Source organism: Empidonax traillii, unplaced genomic scaffold, assembly GCF_003031625.1.
Source record: "Empidonax traillii isolate 1590-97213 ecotype Southwest subspecies unplaced genomic scaffold, ASM303162v1 scaffold1087:size276498, whole genome shotgun sequence".
In the NCBI taxonomy this organism is placed as follows: domain Eukaryota; kingdom Metazoa; phylum Chordata; class Aves; order Passeriformes; family Tyrannidae; genus Empidonax; species Empidonax traillii.
In genome coordinates, this window is record NW_020956280.1 from 233585 (window position 1) to 251523 (window position 17939).

Below are 17939 nucleotides of genomic sequence, written 5' to 3' on the forward strand. Positions count from 1 at the left end.
CTTAATGGTGGTACAGTGAGAGGACACACGTTGTCCTTTCTGTCATGAATTAACAGCTGTTCAGAAGATCTGTTTAGGAGACAAGTGGGGTTTTGGCCCTTCATTGTTGAAACATCAGTGCAAGAGTAGGAGGTCTGTTAATTATTAGCTGATTCACTAACTTCTTGTCAAATTTCTCCTTACTTTTAAGCCAAAGAAACTTACCTTCAGCAATTTTGGGAGCCTGAGGAAGAAGAAGCAAGATGATGGGGAAGAGTATGTGTGTCCCATGGAGCTGGGGCGGGTGTCGGGGAGTGGCTCCAAGAAGGGCTTTAAGCCTGGCCTGGATATCCGAGTGTATGACGATGATGATTTGGACAGGCTGGAGCAGGTGAGCCAGTGCTGGCACTTGGGAGTCTCTGTCACGGCAGGACAAGGGGGAATGGGTTCAAACTGACAGAGAGCAGGTTTAGGTTGGATATCAGGGAGAAATCCTTCCCTGGGAGGGTGGGCAGGCCCTGGCACAGGTTGCCCAGAGAAGCTGTGGCTGCCCCATCCCTGGCAGTGTCCCAGGCCAGGTTGGATGGGGCTCTGAGCAACCTGGGCTGGTGGAAGGTGTCCCTGCCCATGGCAGGGGGTTGGAATGAGATGGTCTTTAGGTCCCTTCCAATTTAAACCATTCTGTGACTCTGTGACACAACTGAGTTATTATTGGTTCATTGTTCATTCTCTGTTCTCTGCAGATGGAAGATTCAGAAGGGACAGTGAGGCAAATAGGAGCGTTTTCTGAAGGCATCAACAACTTAACAGTAAGGCTTAAAAGTGGGGTCTGGGGGTCTGTGGAGTAACTTCTCTGTTTCTCTAAGATGGGTCTAAACCCTTGGCAGTCCTCAGTTGGGCCAGCCCTGACTGTTCCCTCGTTTCCTTTGCAGCACATGTTGAAAGAAGATGAGATGTTTAAAGACTTTGCCACCCGCTCTCCCAGCACCAGTATAACAGATGAGGACTCCAATGTTTGATGGTAACCGGCAGGCACTGGCAGGGGCTCACTCTCCTGTGTGCAGGAGCATCATCATCTGATGTGATGGGCAGCAGATCATGTACATTACAGTTGCTCTTGCTTCTGTTTGTTCGAAGGAACGTTGAGGGGGGTGGAGAATTTTAAAGAGAAAAGGAGATTTAAAGAAAAAAAAAAAGGTGCCTACTCTAAAGTTGCCATAAAAGCCACCCAGACACTGGTGAATGGTAATCATTTTAACTCTATTTAATGTACAAACTGGTGATATGTTTCAGAGTGTTGCATTTGTGGTATGATAGTGCTCTTTTTTTGCTTATTCATGGCCTCAGATAATCCTTTATACTGTTGGAAAGTAACAGAAGGTGTTAGGTGAAAGTGTTGAGTCTGTAGATATCGTGCATCAGCTTTCTTTAGGCTCTCAGCTGAAAAATAGAAGTTACTGCTCCTTTTCAAGTGCTTTTGTTTGGCACAGATGCCAGTTCTGCCCTTCCTGCAGTATCCAGTGTAGGATTTTAGTCATCTGTGCCCTGCGTAAGCTCCCCGGTAGCTCTTGACTGTTGCTCTTATTTTTATACTGTTTTATAAAAAAAAAAAAAAGAAAAAGAAAAAAAGAAGTATATGAAGTACATATAAAAGCAAAAATTTAAATTTTGTTGTGAGACAGAGTGATGGAAAGTTGAAGGTGTGTGGGGAAAGGGGAGGAGAAGGTTGTAAAAAAAATTATGCCAGTTTGCAGACCAGCTGGTTACTGGAAAAGGCAGGCTGACCTTTGGAACTGTTTGCTTTTGTTGCTTTTTACTAAGTGCACAGTTTAATGATCTTCCATGTGGGATGAAACAATTCCAAAGCATGTTTTTTCTAGCAGTGACCCGTGTGGAAACTGCACATTTTAAAATGTCTTCTCTCCTGGTCCCAGCAGCAGTAGTTAGAGCATTCAGTGAGGTTGTTAACTCTTCTGTGACTTAAAAACTTCCCTCTAAGCTGAGAGTACTCCCTGCATATGGAAGGGATGTTTCTGTGCTGTGACTGACGTGAAGATGGTGTAGTTGGAAAAAAAAAAGTTATATAGAGAAATGTATAGGAAAATATATTATTTCATATAATTAAACCTAAGGTGGGGCTTCTCCTCCAAAATTCAAATATCAGACATGTTGCTCATCATTAAAGCACAGCTCCTCTGCTTTTGGAGGACAGTCAGGATTTAAAATTCCCACGCAGCCGGTGCAAATGTCGCGTCAGGCTCTGGGTATGGCGAGCAAACAAACAGACAAACAAACAAACAAAAACCCCAGTAACGTTTTATTCCAGTGGTCGTTTGTACGGTGTTGGACGTTGCATGTGTTGTAGCACCATGGCATGAAGCTGCTTTGCTTTGTAAAGGCAAAACCAAGCCCCCAGACCCCGTTCCTTGCAGTGGTGTGTTGCTTTTCCAGGCCTTTCGTCGCTCTCCTCGCTGGAAGTGAGGCCGCCAGGGATTGTAGGTTTGTGCTGGCTTGTGAGGGTGTTTCTAAAACACCATTAGCCTCTTTCTGGGGCTCCCAGGGAACTCCCATCAGATATGCTGGGGTAGATCAGAGGCATATTCTGGCATTGTATTCTTGTGGCCTGATGACTTGGATCTTTGAAGGATGTGCAGGGGAGGTGAAAAATTTTGATTACTGATGTACCAAGATGAAAAATCTGTTGTGGACAGGTTGTGCTGTACATGATGTACACTGCCATTTTCCCTTCAGCAGCTGGAGCCAGGCAAACAGTCCATAAAGTCTACATAAAATACTTTTTGCTGCTTACCATTTATCTACAAACAGATCATAACTGATGCTTTAGTCAACATTCCCCACTGATTCCTGTGCTGTCATTTCTTCCTCTGCAGTCTTGGGGGTGTTTGAGCTGTTTTATTTGGGCAGGAATACCACACTGTGTAACATGCAGATGCTTGGGATGTGGATTCAGGCCTCACTTCCTGTGAATGCTCTGCAGAGTTGTTATTATTTACAGAGAAGTTGAGCACAAAACCCTGTGGAAGCACTGGGAGAACGTGGTGCAGGCTGCCAGGCAAAATTCCTCCAGATTGCTGGCTGGTGAACAGGACTGGATATCCATTGGGGGGGAGAAAGGAGGGGTTAGTGACACAATCCTGTGTGTGGAAATAGGCACAAATATACTCTGCAGTGTCTCTCCAGTCCAGTGTTATCAGTGACAGCAGGGAGGGTTTATTTAAGTCCAGTTTAAGCAGAATTCTGCTCTGAACAGCCCTTTCCTGCACTTGCCAGCTGTCAGCCAGGTCATCCCCTTGGAGCTGCCTGTCACCTGAAGCTGGGTTGATTTATGGGGTGGGAACACAGGAGCAGGTGATGAAGTCAGGATGTTTCTATGTGTGCGCTGTCGATACCTTTGGGGTGTTTCCATTCGTGCGTGTTTGAAGAGGGCAACGTAACTGCTGTGTATTGCCATGTGAATCCAATAAAGTCTGTGGAAAATGCCAAGTGTTTCTGGAAGCTGGTTCCCTTTTCCCCCTTCAGATTTTCCTTGGAAGCTTGTTTTGTTCTGTTTAAAAGCCAGAGGAGGGAATAGGGGTGAAATTGCACATTTTTTGTTGACTCGTTAGTTTGTTTGTCAGCAGTGACTGTAGAAGGGCTCAGCTAACAGCTAAGAAATCAACTATCCCAAGGTGTTTTAGTTATTTCTGGGATCCAGATTTGAACCATCTTGGGTTGTTTGGTGTGGTGTGATGAGAAGGGGCTTCACCGTTGCTCGGTGTCCTCGCAGGTGCTCTGGCCCTTCCTGTTGTAAAAAAAGCATCTGTCTCTCTGCTTCCACGTGCTGTTCCCCTCATCCCTCAGCAGTCAGGAGCTGCTTTGCCAGCAGGAGCTGAGCTTCTCCAACTCCATTTTGTTGCTGTGGTGCAGGTACAAGTGATGGTCACTTGCTTTGCTCAGTGTAGCCTGGATAATGGGACAGAAAATGCAGAACCCTAGTCTGGTGACCTTCAGTGCCCTGGTTGTGTTCATCAGCTCGCTGTTTCAGTGGGAATACTGAGGATAAACACTTTGAAACTTAGTGTATAATAAGCTTCTGTCTGTCTGTTTGCAGTGTAGAGGGAAATACAGGTATTTTTCAGTTAAAAGCCTATGGAGATTAAACCCAGCTTTTTTTCTCTTCGTTCAAAGCACATATACACTTGGGAATGGAGAACTAATCCAGAACAACTCTTCTGACTCCCATCCACCAGGTATTGCTGCATCCTGGCTTTAGGAGAGAGGTTGCACTTGCCCTACCTGAATGTTTTTTTTATACCTTGCGCTGCTTTGTTGTGATGACTGTTTGGTGCAGATTTTATGCCTCACCACAGCACTTGGGGGTTTTCATTTGCAGCAAGAGCTTTTTATTTGTAGCTGTTTGTGTTTGATAGTGGGGCATGTGTGTGCACTGACTGTCTGAGCTTCCTTGAGATAATCCAGTTACAGGCAGCAACAGCAGGAGCTTCTCAGGTGGGCCTAACAGTCCAGCTGAGTCTGTGTACATTGCCATGGGACCACTGACAGGAGCAGCAGGTAATCCTGGGATACAGGCACCATCCCATCAGAAATGATCACAGCATTTCAGGCACCCTGCAGGAGTCTTCAGGTTTGGATGCATCCCCTTCTCTGAGTGCTTAAAAGGTTGTTTCATCTCCAGGAAACAGCCAGTGGTGCCAATAAAATGGCTTCTCTGTAAGAGTCCTAGAAAGGAGATCAAAGGAGATAAGATCAGACTGGAGGGAGATAACATCAGCTGAAGGGATGGTGCCGGGATTAACAGCAAGGAAAACAAGCACAGGTGAATTCAGTAGGTGTGAAAGTTACTGGGCCTGTTGGGCTGGTTGGTGCTCAGTCAGCTGTGGAGAAACACAGCCAGGAGAAAGCCCTGCAGGCTCCCGGAGCTCAGCTCTGCCGCTGCCACCACCGGCACCTGGAAAGCAGCAGGGACCCATGGGCACGATTAACAGGTCTGGCTGAGCACAGCACCACAGAGCCTCTGCTGGAAAAGGACCAGCCTTCCCCAAGGCCGTCTGCATGTGGAAACGACCTCCTCCGGCACTGACGATGGGCCAGAAGGTCTCCCAGGAGGACAACCAGGAGGCCAAGGCAGAAACTCTGCTCATCTGTGAAGTGTTCAGCCAGGGCATGCTCCACGCTTCTCAGAGGCTGAAGGACTATCTTGGTTTTGTGGATCCTCAGAGCAAATTCCAGCCGGCCACAAACACCCTGAGCGAGATCCTTTTGGTGAACTTCATCAGCTTCTGCGTGGAGAAGGGAGCGCAGGAGCTCATCGTCACCAGCAAGATGACCAGGCAGCAGTCCTGCCTCTTCGGGGTGGACTGGCTCTGGACTCTGTCTGGGGCTGACAAGCAGATCAAGCTGCAGATCGCAGTGCAGGCTCTGCAGCTGGCAGAGCTTTTCCACAGGGACGGCGGCCCCACGGGGGAGGAGGAGGATGAGGAGGATGAGGATTGGTGCCGGGAAGCCGTGCTGGCAGACGAGTGCTTCCAAAACAGGAGCCGCTTCGGGAAGCTGGCCGAGTTCTGCCGCCTGGTGGGGCGGGACTGCCTGGGCTTGGTGGTGGTGTTCGGAGTGCCAGGGAAGCCCAAGGACATCCGAGGAGTCCTGCTGGACAGCCTCGCCAGGGAGGGGCAGAAGCGGCGCCTGTCGGGCAGGAGGGCACTGCTGCAGTTTGTCACCAGCACCGACAGCGCCCTGGCCACCAAGGACATGCTGCACAACTGCCTGGGCACGAGCAGAGGGCTCAGGGAGCTGGGCAACGTCTACATAAACTTTGTGTGAGCAGCAGGGGCTGTGTGAGCCTCAGCTCTGCCTCCCCCTCTTCTCTCCTCACACGCCACTACCCACCACCTCTCCCCTGGACCCATGGCATTCCCCGAGCTCCTGCAGAAGCCAGGCTGAGTCAGCCTCTCCGGGGTTTAAAACAACAAGAGGGGCCTGCCAGAAAAAAAAAAAAAAAAAAAAAAAAGTGTTTACAGAAGGCACGTCGTTTTTCCAGAACATTTTGTTCGCCAGACAGCCGAGTCTTGGCTGGGGCTGGGGAAAGGTTTATCAGCCAGATCCTTGGGGAGGTCCTGGTAGATTTGACTCAGCCTTTGTTTGCTGTGTGGCAGATTTTTTTTCTGTACTAGGAGGGTGAGTCTGTACTAAAGAAAGTGTTCTGGTGCTGGCCAGAGTATAGCACTGAGTGTGAAGGACGATGCCAGGGCTCAAACACGCCAGGTAGGAGGAGCAGATGGTTCCCAACTAAGAGGAAAAGCCCCTTCCAGGACTAGAAATTGGCTGTGTGAGACACTTATTAATTATCTGCCCCCTAATGGGTGCCAAGCTCTGGAGAGCCTTGGAGCTGGGACCGAAAAGCAGGGCTGGCCCAGCTGCAAAGAGTTTTCTCACGAGTGGTTGTGGCAGGGCAAGGTGTGGCAAAAGGCACAGGCTGGTGTTGAGGAAAACTTGGAAAAACCCAAGCAATGGGGACAAAAACCAGGCCTGAGGGCGATGGGAGTCTTTGCTTTTCAGAGGCAGGTCCTGACCACTCAAGCAGAGAGCAAAAATCTGGAGGAGGCAAGAATTCACTTGGAATTTGCTTTCAGGAGCTGATTGCATTTATGGACTTGATGTGTTTCATTTCCCTCAGCTTTTAGTGGACTGAGGCTCTTGAATTGTACAGTTGTAATTCCTTTCTTTCAGCCCCTCTTAACCAGTGAAGAAGGACCTGATCCATTTTCAAACAGGTAAACTCACTTTGTTCAGAGCTGTCTGGATAGTTTGGTCAGTTCAAAACTCCTCTACCTAATGCCAGTCACTTTATTTAACAGAATAGAAGTAATTTCAGCAGCTCATTCATCTTTTACTATTTCCTATTTGAATTTTAAGCTGGGGGCAGCTGCAAGGGCTGAGAAACAGAGGCTGTTACCTGCACAGCCATTAAAAAAGAGGCTGAAGAGGCCGAGGCATCAGTGCCACAAGTGTTTGCTGCATTCCATGGCACAGGCAGGGAGCTGAAATAAAACCAGAGGATGGTGGAATTTTTGATGAGTCACAAACAGAGCTGGGGATGGAGAGTGGAGTCCATTCAGTCCTGGAATAACTCGTTAAGAGTTGTTTTTAGAGAGCTGGTGTCACTGTATTTTGTGTGTGTAGCTGGGTTTGGGGGGACAGTTCTGGTGTGTGTTCCATGGAGAACCTGCAGAGCTCTGGGGAGATGTGCAGGGAGAACCTGCAGGATTCACCAGGGGTGGTGGTTCTTTTCTTTTTTTTTTTTTTTTCCTTTTTAAACCAACAGCATAATCAGTACTGCAGCAGGATGAATTGGTTTGTAAAAAAACCTGCAGAGAAGCTTTATTTTTGTGTTAAATTGGTATGTTAGTGCGAGTTGGGCTCTTCAGTCCTGTAGGAACGCTGGATCTGTGAAAACTGGTTGGATATTTTGCATGTCTTTGAAGCACTGGAGAGGGAAGGGGAAAATCAAAATGCCTGTGTAGAGTTTGAACTGTGGGAGTTACACACTGGGGCAGGAATACTCCTATTTTCTGAACTGGCTCAAAGAAAATAATAAAAAAATAAAGTAATATGCAAAACCAGCTTCTATCCTTGACTCCTTTAAAGGCTTTAGTACAGGGCCCTCAAAGCAACAGGGACTGGGACACAGTTCTGGTTCATTGGATCATAGAAAATCTCTCTTTTTATTTATTAAAAGAGCCTCCTGGTGACAAGGGAGAAGATGTACAAAATAAAGGTAAAAAGAGGAGGTTGGAGTGATAGGGAGGAAAATGGAGACAGTTCACTCCTTGACTCGCTATCCAAATACAGCATTTCTGACCAAGCTCAAACAAGAGGATTAACACTCGAGTAAACAAATCTAACATTCTTTTTTGTTCTCTTTTGAACCTTCAGTTTAGAGTGGTTTACACTTGCCTCTTACAAGGTTGAAGATGATGTGCTCACACACAGGTGATTCACCTGCAAGATGCTTTATTTCTTACATAGACATGAAAAAAAAAGCCAGTAATTGAAGGAACAGAGTAAGTAATACAAAATAGTTGGTGCATCATCAGCTCGAGGGTTCTGGTTTGGTTCTTTTAATAAGAAAACATGAAGAAAAAAAAAAAAATGTATGCATACCCTACCATGATACAAACCAGCAACTTCTCTCATAGTTCTGCTTTCTGCCTTCCAGAAAAGGGACTGAAGCTTAAAACTTGAGTAGTATTTCAACTTTGGAGCATTGTATTAAAGAACAAGTTTCAGAAGCACACGTCAAAAATTGAAGACTTGAGGCAAACACTGAATTAATAAAACTAGTAACAGCATTATCTAGTTGAGGTTCCTTAAATTAACTGTATCTTCTCCTTTTGATGCTTGCTGAAAAATGAACCTTTAAAATACACAGTACCCATCTGTTGTACAGGCACAAAAGAAAACACAAAAGTGAGCTCTAACCTTGAATTCCTACTGAATCTTTAAAAATTGGTATTATACACTGACACTTGTAGCTACCCAGCACCCCACAGTACTTCAGACATGACTAAACACCCTTTCAGTCATTCTGATGTCATCACCAGCAACAAGATTTTGAGTTTCCTAGACTGCCTGCAGGGCAGCTCTAGCCTCAGCAGCATCTCTGCTGTTCAGGAGCAGAAGGTCCAGCACACAAAGTGCCTTAAATTGTCCTCTTTTTTTTGTTTTTTTTTCTGTAAAAAAAGTGTATTAAAAAATAAAAGCTGGAGCTATAGCAAACAGCTCCCAAGAAACAGCTTTAGATTGAGTGAGACATTTGAGTTTGCTGTCAGTTTGGTGACTTAACTTAAGGCTGTTCCTGGGCATCCTTACCAAGCAGAAACCCTCGGGAGCTTTGCCTGAGCGAGACGTGCAGGCAACGGGCCACATTCCACACCCAGAGCTGGGCTGCCTGCCAAAATCCACCCTGGCCAGGAAACCTGAGCTCCCCTCAGGCCAAATCCATCTCTGGGAAACAATGAACAACAAAAAAAATCCCACTCAGTGTTCACCTGCATCTTTCTCACACACAGAACAACTCCTTCTGTACCCCTGTGCCATCGCCCAGTATTTAACAGTAAATACAAAATTAGTATTTTTTTTTTTCAGTATTCCACACATCTAAAAGCAAACAAATTCCAGGGATTCGTGGAGCAGTGCCCAAAGCCACCTGTGCCTTCTGTATTTTTATTTCAGTGCCCAGGGATGAGAACTGGGAAAGTGTTTGCATTTAAGAGAGGCTGTTCCAAAATACAAAGGAAACCCATTTTGTACCACTGCCTGCCTCTCTGTCTTGGTTAACAAGGCAGCTTGGACAGCTTCAGCCATAAATGGTCGATTGGCATCTTTAAACTGATGCTGCAAAGATCATGGACACAAGGCAAACACTCCTGGCCCTCAGACCCTACAAAAGCTCCTGGAGGATGACAATTTGGCACAAGCAGCGTGAATATTCCACCACATTCTGTTACTTCCATGGTTCATACCAAATAAAACCCTGGGTGTGCACAGTGTTAGGAAGTAGGATATTACTGCTGCCTGATTACAGGGCTGAGAGAAAGCATAAAGGAGTGTGTGTGCTGCCCTGAGCAGCTGCACTGTGCTCCCTGCAGATGGAGCACACAGAGCACCACTGCCTGTGCAGGCACAGCTTTAGTACAGCTGAGCTTGTGTGTCTCACTTGCCAGAGAGTCAGAAAATATGAAGCATTTTTAAGGTAAATGTAGCTTCCCAGCACTGTGCATCAGCCCCTCTTAACTTTGTCCTGTTCCCTGTTAAATGTTTGCTTGGTTTTTTTTTTTTCCTTCCTTTCTCCATAAGATCCTGAATTACCAGTCATCTTTAGAAGGAGAACCTCATGTCCTTGGAGTAGCCCAGTTTGTCCAGGTTGGGAATGCAGGCATACTGGATCATGGGAGGGGGGCCACACATGAGGATCAGAACGTCGTTCTGAGGTGGGGGCAGGTGGTCTCTGATCATCTCTTGGTTCACAAATCCTTGGCTGTATTCCCAATCTGTTAAAAAAAAAAAAAAAGTGAGGGGAAGGGGAACAAGGGAAAAAGGAGGAAAAGACAAAAACCAGGTCACTTTAGAAAGAAGAAACCCAGCTGCTGAAGTTGTTCCTGGCTGGAAAACACTCCCAGTGATAATCAGTTATGCTGGGACTCAGGTTTAACCATCACATTCCCTGCCCTGGATGCAAAAAAGCTGCTGACCCAAACCTTGGGGCACAGTAAGACTGACAGTCTCTGCTCCTGGTTTTGGTCTGGTTTCACAGATGAAAGCCTGCAGAACAGTCTCGAGGGGGTCTAAGGTCACTTAAAAATTCCCAGATATGGAAGAGGAGCAGCGATCAGAAATTCCAGGACAGCACTAACTGTGCATCCCTGTGTGAGGAATGATGCTCCTGGATGCACCCAGAGTTCAGTAAGCAAGAACTCAGTCACTGGGCTCAGACAGACAGTGACACACACGCATCGACACTCAGGAGTGACAGAGTGGCAGTGCAGCTCTTACTTTCAGGTGCCCTGTCCAGCGTGTACCAGCACTTAAAGCGCCCGGGATTCTGGGCCTGGATCTCCTCCAGCTCGGAACGCAGCAGGATGTCCTTCTCAGTCTGCAGGAGGAGGAGAACAGTGATCACTCTGAGTGCAGCCCTCACATCCCCACAGAGCAGCAGCTCCTCTGAAAGGCCTGGGAGACCAACAGGTGACTCAGCTCTGTTTTACGGGTTGAGGACAGCAAGCACAAGTTATTGCCCTGCCTATCCTGTGGCACAGCTAATAAAAAGGTTCATAGGAACTTTCCCAAATCCTGACCATGCCATGCCTTCCCCCTAAAAATGAAACAAAGCAGAACTTGGATCAAAACACAGAACCACCACCTAATCAGGGAATCAGAAGAATAAAGTCCTGTCCTTTTTAGCTCTATTACAAAAGCAATGTTCACCAAAAAACAAATCATGAGTGCACAGAAATACCTCCCTTTCACCTTTGCCAGTTCAAGCATCATCAGCACTGCCATATGGAGACTGCCTGGTTTTTAAAAAGGATGTGGAACAAACTACCAAAAGGGTATCAAGTTCTGGTTGGAACCACAGATGTTACCCAGGGTATCAAGTTTGCTCCTCCCTGATGCACCAGCACTGAAGACCAGAAGAAAAGAGAAGAAAAAAGAAAAAGAAAAGCCTTATTTCTGTAGGAACAGCTGCAGGCTGGGCAGGAAGGGAAAGGGTAGAGACTAAAAGTGGTGCCACCCTCTGCAGGCTCAGTAATGTGGCACTGAGGTCACTGCTATGTCTGTAGCTGGGGGGGAAGGGAGTGAGCAGGAATGTGCCAGCAGCTATTCCCAGGAAGCTGCCTATTCCTGGAGCACCCACAGCTGCAGGTCCAGAACAGCTATTACTGGCTCTGACCAATTCAAGGAGTGCCACCCAGCACTTTATGCCAACTCCTAAGGCTTGGCAGAGCCCAGCTGCTCCAGCCAGCAGCAGAGGGCACTGGCAGGGCTCCTCTGGAAAGGGAATCTTGGCACTTGGATCACAACTTGTGGGAAGAAAAATCTCAGCTTGTAACTCAGATATCACAGAATATTAAAATGGCCTGGGTTGGCAGGGACCTTAAAGATCACCCAGTTCCAACCCCCTGCCATGGCAGGGACACCTTCCACTGTCCCAGATTGCTCAGAGCCCCATCCAACCTGGCCTGGGACACTGCCAGGGATGGGGCAGCCACAGCTTCTCTGGGCAACCTGAGAGGGAAGGATTTCCCTCTAATATCCAATCTAAACCTGCTCTCTGTCAGTTTGAAGCCATTCCCCATGTCCTGTCACTCCAGGACACACTGAATGTGAAAGGAGAGAGGAATAACAGAGAGGAGCCTAAAGAAGCTAAAAAACACAGGCAGGAAGTGAAGCTCCCCACAAATAATGACTCATAATCCAGAAACAACTCCTCATTAAATGGAGATATTTAAAGCCTCACCTAAGGTGTCCTCAAAGAGAAAGACCCCACATACAAACCCTGCTGCAAGGCTGGGGAGTCACAGCTGCTGAAGGAGACAAATACCCATCTCTGTCACGTTTGCACTCAGAAAGACAGCTCTGAAAGTCAGCCCAAAACTTTAACAACTTGCCCAAAGGAATGCAGAGTTTTCCAACACTCATGAACTGGATTAGAAGCAGAGCAGTGAGTCACAGGAAAAGGAGCATTAGCTGGGAGGAAAGCAGCATTTCTGCAGCAATGCTAAAATCCCAATTGTTTCCAGTGCTTTTCTATGGCAAGGGTTCAACATCTCAGCTCACTCCTCCCCTCGGGGTTTGCATTTCTGTACCAGGCTTCCTCAGAGAGGATTTCATTTGCTGAGTGGAGTTCTGCTAGTTAAGTAAAACTTCACAGACATAAAAAGAGGAGGGAATTACCTGATTAGCAAACAGCAGCTGACAGACGGTGGGGTCATCTTTGTCCTTCATGATCGCTTTGATGATCTGCAGCATCGGGGTTATCCCTGGGAGAGAAAGGCAGGACAGCCATGTGAGAGGAGTGTGAAGGAGCAAAAGGAGGGAGAAGTGAGAGAAAATGTATCTCCCAGCTCTGAGAAACCAGGGGTGAATCCTTACAGACACGTACCAGTCCCACCTGCAATCATCCCCACGTATTTCACTGTCTTAGGGACAGGCTCAGCTTTCTTTTCTGGCCGAATATCAAACTTGCCTGAAGAGAGAGGGAGATGCAAACCATTGAGGAGATCAGCAAACACAGCACTGCCTGTTAGCCCTCTCCAATCCCTAACTGCCTTTGTTTCAGCCCTGTTACCTTTCCCTCCCAGCAAACAGCAAAGGTGAAGATGTCACAAATTAAAACAAATCCTGCAAGATGATAACACTGACATGGGTTATTATTCACTCCTGACATCAACACATCACTACCTGTACTCATATTTGCTCACATCCCACAGCCCCAGTGATATTCAGAAGCCCAGGTTCTGGAAAGAGTTCTACAGAAAGGAATTAATCTGCTCAGAGACTTTATTTACCCTGTGCAGATTATTTTAAGGGGCAACCTGAAACATGCAGGTGTTATTTTTTTATATATTTTTTTCTGTATTTTCCTCTTTTTGAGCTGATTTGCCAGTTTCAGCCAGACCTGACAGAGTTTGAAACTCCCCAGAATGTTGTATTTATTGTATTCACAGCCCTCTTCATCCAGGACAGCATGAGCAGTACACACAAAGCTCTGGAAAACCACGTGCTGGGAGCTCTGCTGCTCACAAAACTGCCAGAAGGTTTTTTGTGACACGCTGGGGGCTGCACTGTGCCAAAGTGAGATCTTTTACAGTGACACAAAAGTCCTGCCTGCTCCTAAAGTTCATTTTCCCTTGGGAAATCAGCACTGGGCAGTGCAAATGCCAAGTGTTTTTATCAGTGTATAAACTATGGCCATGACAGCAGGGAGAAAATTCCCTCTGTTTGAGAACAATATCAACAACAAGCACTTCTATAGTAATAAGTCATTTTTCCTGTATTATTTACAACTTATTATATTTTAAGTTACATCTTTCAAAGCAGCCTTGCCTTTTCCTTTGTAGACAAGGAGGCCACTTGGTCCTCTGAAGTCAATGGTGTCCCCTATTTTCAGGCTGTCCAAGTACTGAGACATCTTCCCCCCATCAGGAAACTTTGGGTGGACACCTCTGAAGTAGACCTGTTAAAAACAACAACGAAGGAACTGATCTCAAAGGTGAGCATTTGCCCTTCAAATATTTAGGTTTATAGGTATAATAATATTTTTAGGTAATATTTATAAACATGCTCCTCATGCAAAGAACATCATTACTCCCTAAAGAAATACCAGTGCAGATCTGACTGACAAAAAGAAGATTAAAATGCCACTCTTGCCCCAGTTTTTGGACACAGACTGGCAATTTCTCCATTCTATTTCTGTAACACAGAAAGTATCACAGAAATCAGCATGATTTACACCCAAGTTCAAAAGGGGGTAGAAAAAATAAAAAAAGCCCACACCAGTGATTTCAAAAAGTAAAATTCAGAGAGGAAGTCCATGCAGATATTCATATTTTAAATTCCTGTCAGCTTCAAATGACAGGTAGCCTAGCTAGGTAATCCAGCTGCCAGGAGACAAAACAAAAGGACATTATCCTAAGACTTCAAATCACATTCTTACCAATGAAATCAGTCATTCACACTGGCTGGATCAGTTACAACCATGGTCACCGCTCTCAGTGACCATAATGACCATATTCCATCAGCTTCAGAGGCAGCTGACCTTCCAGGCCAGGTTAATTCCTCACTCCAGAGGGATTAAAAAGCGTAGGAACATCTGCAGGTCTCGCCAGGCTTTGGAAAAGCCCAGCAGGGGGGTCCAGGAGATGACGCAGCATCTCAGGAGACACTCGAGAGGTGGCTGCCAAATGCCTGGCAGGTTGTTGGTGACAGGGCACGACATTCTCACCTTGACAACGAGGTCCACGAAGCCCTTGTCATCGTCACTGGAGACAGGGGTGTACGGTCTGACAACCAGCGCCCCGTCGATGCGTGCAGACAGGTAGATGTGCTGCCCTGCACCCAGGGAAACGAAAAGAGCCATTTTAGTTCAAAGGATTATTTTATTCCAGGGATGTCCACTGTGCCTGGGCTGCCAATGCAGCCTGGAAGTTCTCCTCACCACCTTGTTTTGGGGCATCACTTGTGCCTCTCTCACTTTCCTGGCACTGTAACACCTTGCCAGAGTTGTTGACCACGCACAGATTTTACCTGCAAGGGCAAACAACTCTGCTGCCAGTTTTATGTGCCAGTCACATCTCTGCTGACACCTTCACATTTACCACAGCCCTTAAATGTACATGAGATTTGCAAAAGGTGTGATTTGCCTCTCCTGGACAGACAAGTAGAAAGGCCACGGGAGGGGAAACCTGTCCGGTGCTGTTCACACCTCCTAATTAACATCTTAGTTACAAACTGCCACAGTTTAGTTAAAACTGAGTTTATAAAGTGTTCTTATTTTGACCACAGATCCCCCACGTCTTCCCAGGAGGTCTCTTTGCTAAGGCTGCCCAGAACACAAAGCTCTTTTCTGACCCTGCTACTCCTCCAGCTTAACATGTGAATGCTGTGATCACATTTCCACCTGTCACATGTTCTCTGAACTCTCTACAATAGTTTCTTTTCTCAATGTCAACATTTTTTTTTGTGTAAAAAACCTCTGTAAGGTTTTCCTATAAAATTTCAACATTCTGAAGAGACCCAAGTGAAGAATAACTGAGGGCGAGGGGGGGTGAAGGGTTTGTTTTTTGCTATTTTATCACAGCTAGGTCAACAGAACAAACTATCTCCCCTGCCTGTTATGGGAACACAAAGAGGGGATTTTACCACGAGCTGGTTTGCAAATGATCATAATGACCATATTCCATCAGCTTCAGAAGCAGCTGACCATTCAGGCAAGGTTCATTCCTTATTTCAGGGGGATTACAAAGCGCAGGCAAAGCAGTGGGTGGATGAAGATGTGCCAGCTGGTGACCTGGGAGATGAGCAAGCACCACTGAGCTGAAGCTGGACACGGACACAGCGTAAGGGTGGCTCCTCCAGCCCCCTCAGCAAAGCCTCCACACACCTGGCAGCACAGGGGACACCTGCAGGGAGCTCCTGTTCCTCCTTCCCAGCAGCCTGTCAGAGCACAATTCACCATTAAACACAAGCCACAATTAAATGCTTTCTATACAAGCAGGAGCTTGTATCCAATGGCACTGAGAGATTATGGAAGCAGCTGCCCCACGGGGATTGAGAAATTCCCTGAGAGTGGCTGCAGAGTCAGAGGTGAGGAGGAGATCACCTGGTGAACCACGTGTTGCCAGAGGAGAAGTGGCTCAGAGTGGTGCCCCAGGGGATGCAAAGGGATCAAGCACCACAGGAATAACACAGGCTGGAAAGCTGAGACTGGAAAAATACAATTAAAGGCCAGTGTTTGATCGTGTTCCCTTCAGGGGAACAAGCTGGATGTACACTCACTGTAAGCACAGCAGATTTCAGACCCTGCAGATTACACACAGCGTGAGGATAATCCTGCAAAGCTCCAAACACCGGCTCAAGCCACAGGGACAGCACTGGAAATTCAACAGCTCGTTTCCCAAACATGGGGGGAAAAAAAATCTCCTGTAGGCTAATTAACACTTGGATTCTTCCTAAGGAACGTACCTAGAGGCAGACCCAGCACGTGCTCCATGGAAGGGAGAGCAAACCGGAATCTTCTCGTGTCGTGACTGACTTCCTGAAAGGGGAAATGGGAAGAACAATAAGCTGTGGTTGGGGTTTAAAGATGTAAAGTCTGTGATTCCCCTGCAGGATTAACGATCTGGGGGACAGCAGCACCCCAGCTGGCATTTCTGCGTGATGCAAATGTGAGCTCTGAGGGCAACTTTTCCTTCAACCCCCTGAAAACTTCTCTCAAAATATTTCAGAAGTAATACAGGATTAAAAATAGAAATAAGTACCCTTCTGCTGTTATATTTAAAATGTGAATACCAAATGTTAATGATCCTCATATGCAGATTAATATTAAATGATAACTTTCTTAATATTATGAGCATTTACACTGCCTTCTGTGAGACGGCCACAAGATAAAAATTAATTAGCTCTTCAATTCTCATTTAAATATGCAGTAGTTCAAGGCCAAAATATTTTGATTTTGATCTCTCAAAATCAGGTGAAATAACCATTTCAATGCAGAAGATGATTTCAGAAGACACCAGTGGCTGTCAAGATTAGGAAGTAGCAACCAGGTTCATTTTGCTATGCTAAGAGCCTTAAAAATATTTTCCCTGTAAGAACTGAATTTATCTGTAAAAAAAAATGAAAAAAGCACTCTACTTAGATATGAACTTTATTACAAAATTATGACAATGTATGCAGCTCAGCTGGGATAATTATTCTAATCTTTTACTAGGAAAGTCATACCTTGAACAAAAGTTTGGCAATAAGTAAATAAAATGTTATTTCTTATGCTACTATTTTAAAAATCAGGTCATATTCATAGGAATGGAAAACAGCAAAGGAAGACAGAAAGGCACAGCACAGAGCTGAATGCCTCATCCACTGACTTCCTTTTTTTAAAGCCCTTTGGGACTAGAGGAAATTTAATGAACATTCCATAGAATATGGTAACTCTTATTTTGTTTGTTTATTTATTTTTAAACTAACCAATGGAGACAGATTCCTTCCTCATCACAGTTTGTCTCATCTTCCCTTACTCTGCTCACACTGATTAAATTTTCCTCACAACAACTCCTTTTGAGGTAAATCCTGAAGGAAAAGGGAACTGATTGGCAGCCAAAGAAGGGCTTCTCTGTACTTTTGTCTCTTCAGGAGCAGTAACTTCCAATAAAAATTCCTCTAGAAAGACACCTGCTGTGGAGTTAACACTGCTGCTCTCACACTGACTGTTCCTGAGTGGAAACTTCAGCACCAGCTTTCCCGCTTCAAAGCTGGATTTTGCCAATAATCCCGTATTTTTATTACGCTCTCTTTACCCTCTCACAGAGAGCACCAAGTTCCCAAGTCCCATTTAATCATCTCAGCAGCTGAAGTGGAGATGGCTCAGCTGAAGGGGACTGAACACAAGCATTTTGGTGCATCACAAGAGTCAACTGTGAGGAGCACCAAGAGACTCCAGACATTCCGAGATCAGCAAGGCTGTGCCTCCAGACACTCCTAGTCCCCAGATCAGCAAGGCTGTGCCTCTGCCCTGTCACACAGGCAGGGCACTGAGCCAGCCACTCTGCAAGCTGGGAGCCAGGGATGCACTACAGCCAGCCCTGACCCGGGATGCAAGAGCCATTTCCAGCGTGGGATCACTCTGGCTGCATTCCCCAGTGCCATCCCTGCATTCCCCAGTG

The 17939-nt window shown here is 46.2% G+C and overlaps 3 protein-coding genes across 10 annotated transcripts in view; 2 read left to right on the forward strand and 1 right to left on the reverse strand.

The window, feature by feature from the left end:
• The window catches only part of PPFIBP1 (PPFIA binding protein 1), an 83722-nt gene extending 81676 nt beyond the window's left edge, over nt 1-2046 (forward strand). For all 8 annotated transcript variants that reach the window (XM_027904769.1, XM_027904773.1, XM_027904774.1 and 5 more), the window contains 3 exons: nt 191-370; nt 723-788; nt 912-2046. In XM_027904769.1, coding sequence (XP_027760570.1) covers nt 191-370; nt 723-788; nt 912-998 — 333 coding nt within the window. In that variant the 3' untranslated portion in view covers nt 999-2046. The remainder of the gene's footprint in view (nt 1-190; nt 371-722; nt 789-911) is intronic.
• Nucleotides 2047-4654: 2608 nt separating this feature from the next.
• REP15 (RAB15 effector protein) lies at nt 4655-5820 on the forward strand. Its single transcript, XM_027904783.1, has one exon. It carries the CDS (start codon nt 5053-5055, stop codon nt 5818-5820), a length of 768 nt encoding a protein of 255 aa, XP_027760584.1. The 5' UTR covers nt 4655-5052.
• A 2098-nt stretch (nt 5821-7918) lies between these two features.
• Nucleotides 7919-17939, reverse strand: part of LOC114068554 (NADH-cytochrome b5 reductase 3) — a 16164-nt gene continuing 6143 nt past the window's right edge. Inside the window, exons 3-9 of the mRNA XM_027904777.1 lie at nt 16243-16315; nt 14504-14610; nt 13606-13735; nt 12662-12745; nt 12454-12539; nt 10552-10651; nt 7919-10049 (exon numbers count right to left, since the gene is read on the reverse strand). Of these exons, the coding sequence (XP_027760578.1) occupies nt 9877-10049; nt 10552-10651; nt 12454-12539; nt 12662-12745; nt 13606-13735; nt 14504-14610; nt 16243-16315 (753 nt within the window). The 3' untranslated portion in view covers nt 7919-9876. The remainder of the gene's footprint in view (nt 10050-10551; nt 10652-12453; nt 12540-12661; nt 12746-13605; nt 13736-14503; nt 14611-16242; nt 16316-17939) is intronic.

Excerpts from the sequence above, each read along its gene's own strand:
- REP15 (XM_027904783.1), top strand. The coding sequence starts at position 5,053 with ATGTGGAAACGACCTCCTCCGGCACTGACGATGGGCCAGAAGGTCTCC.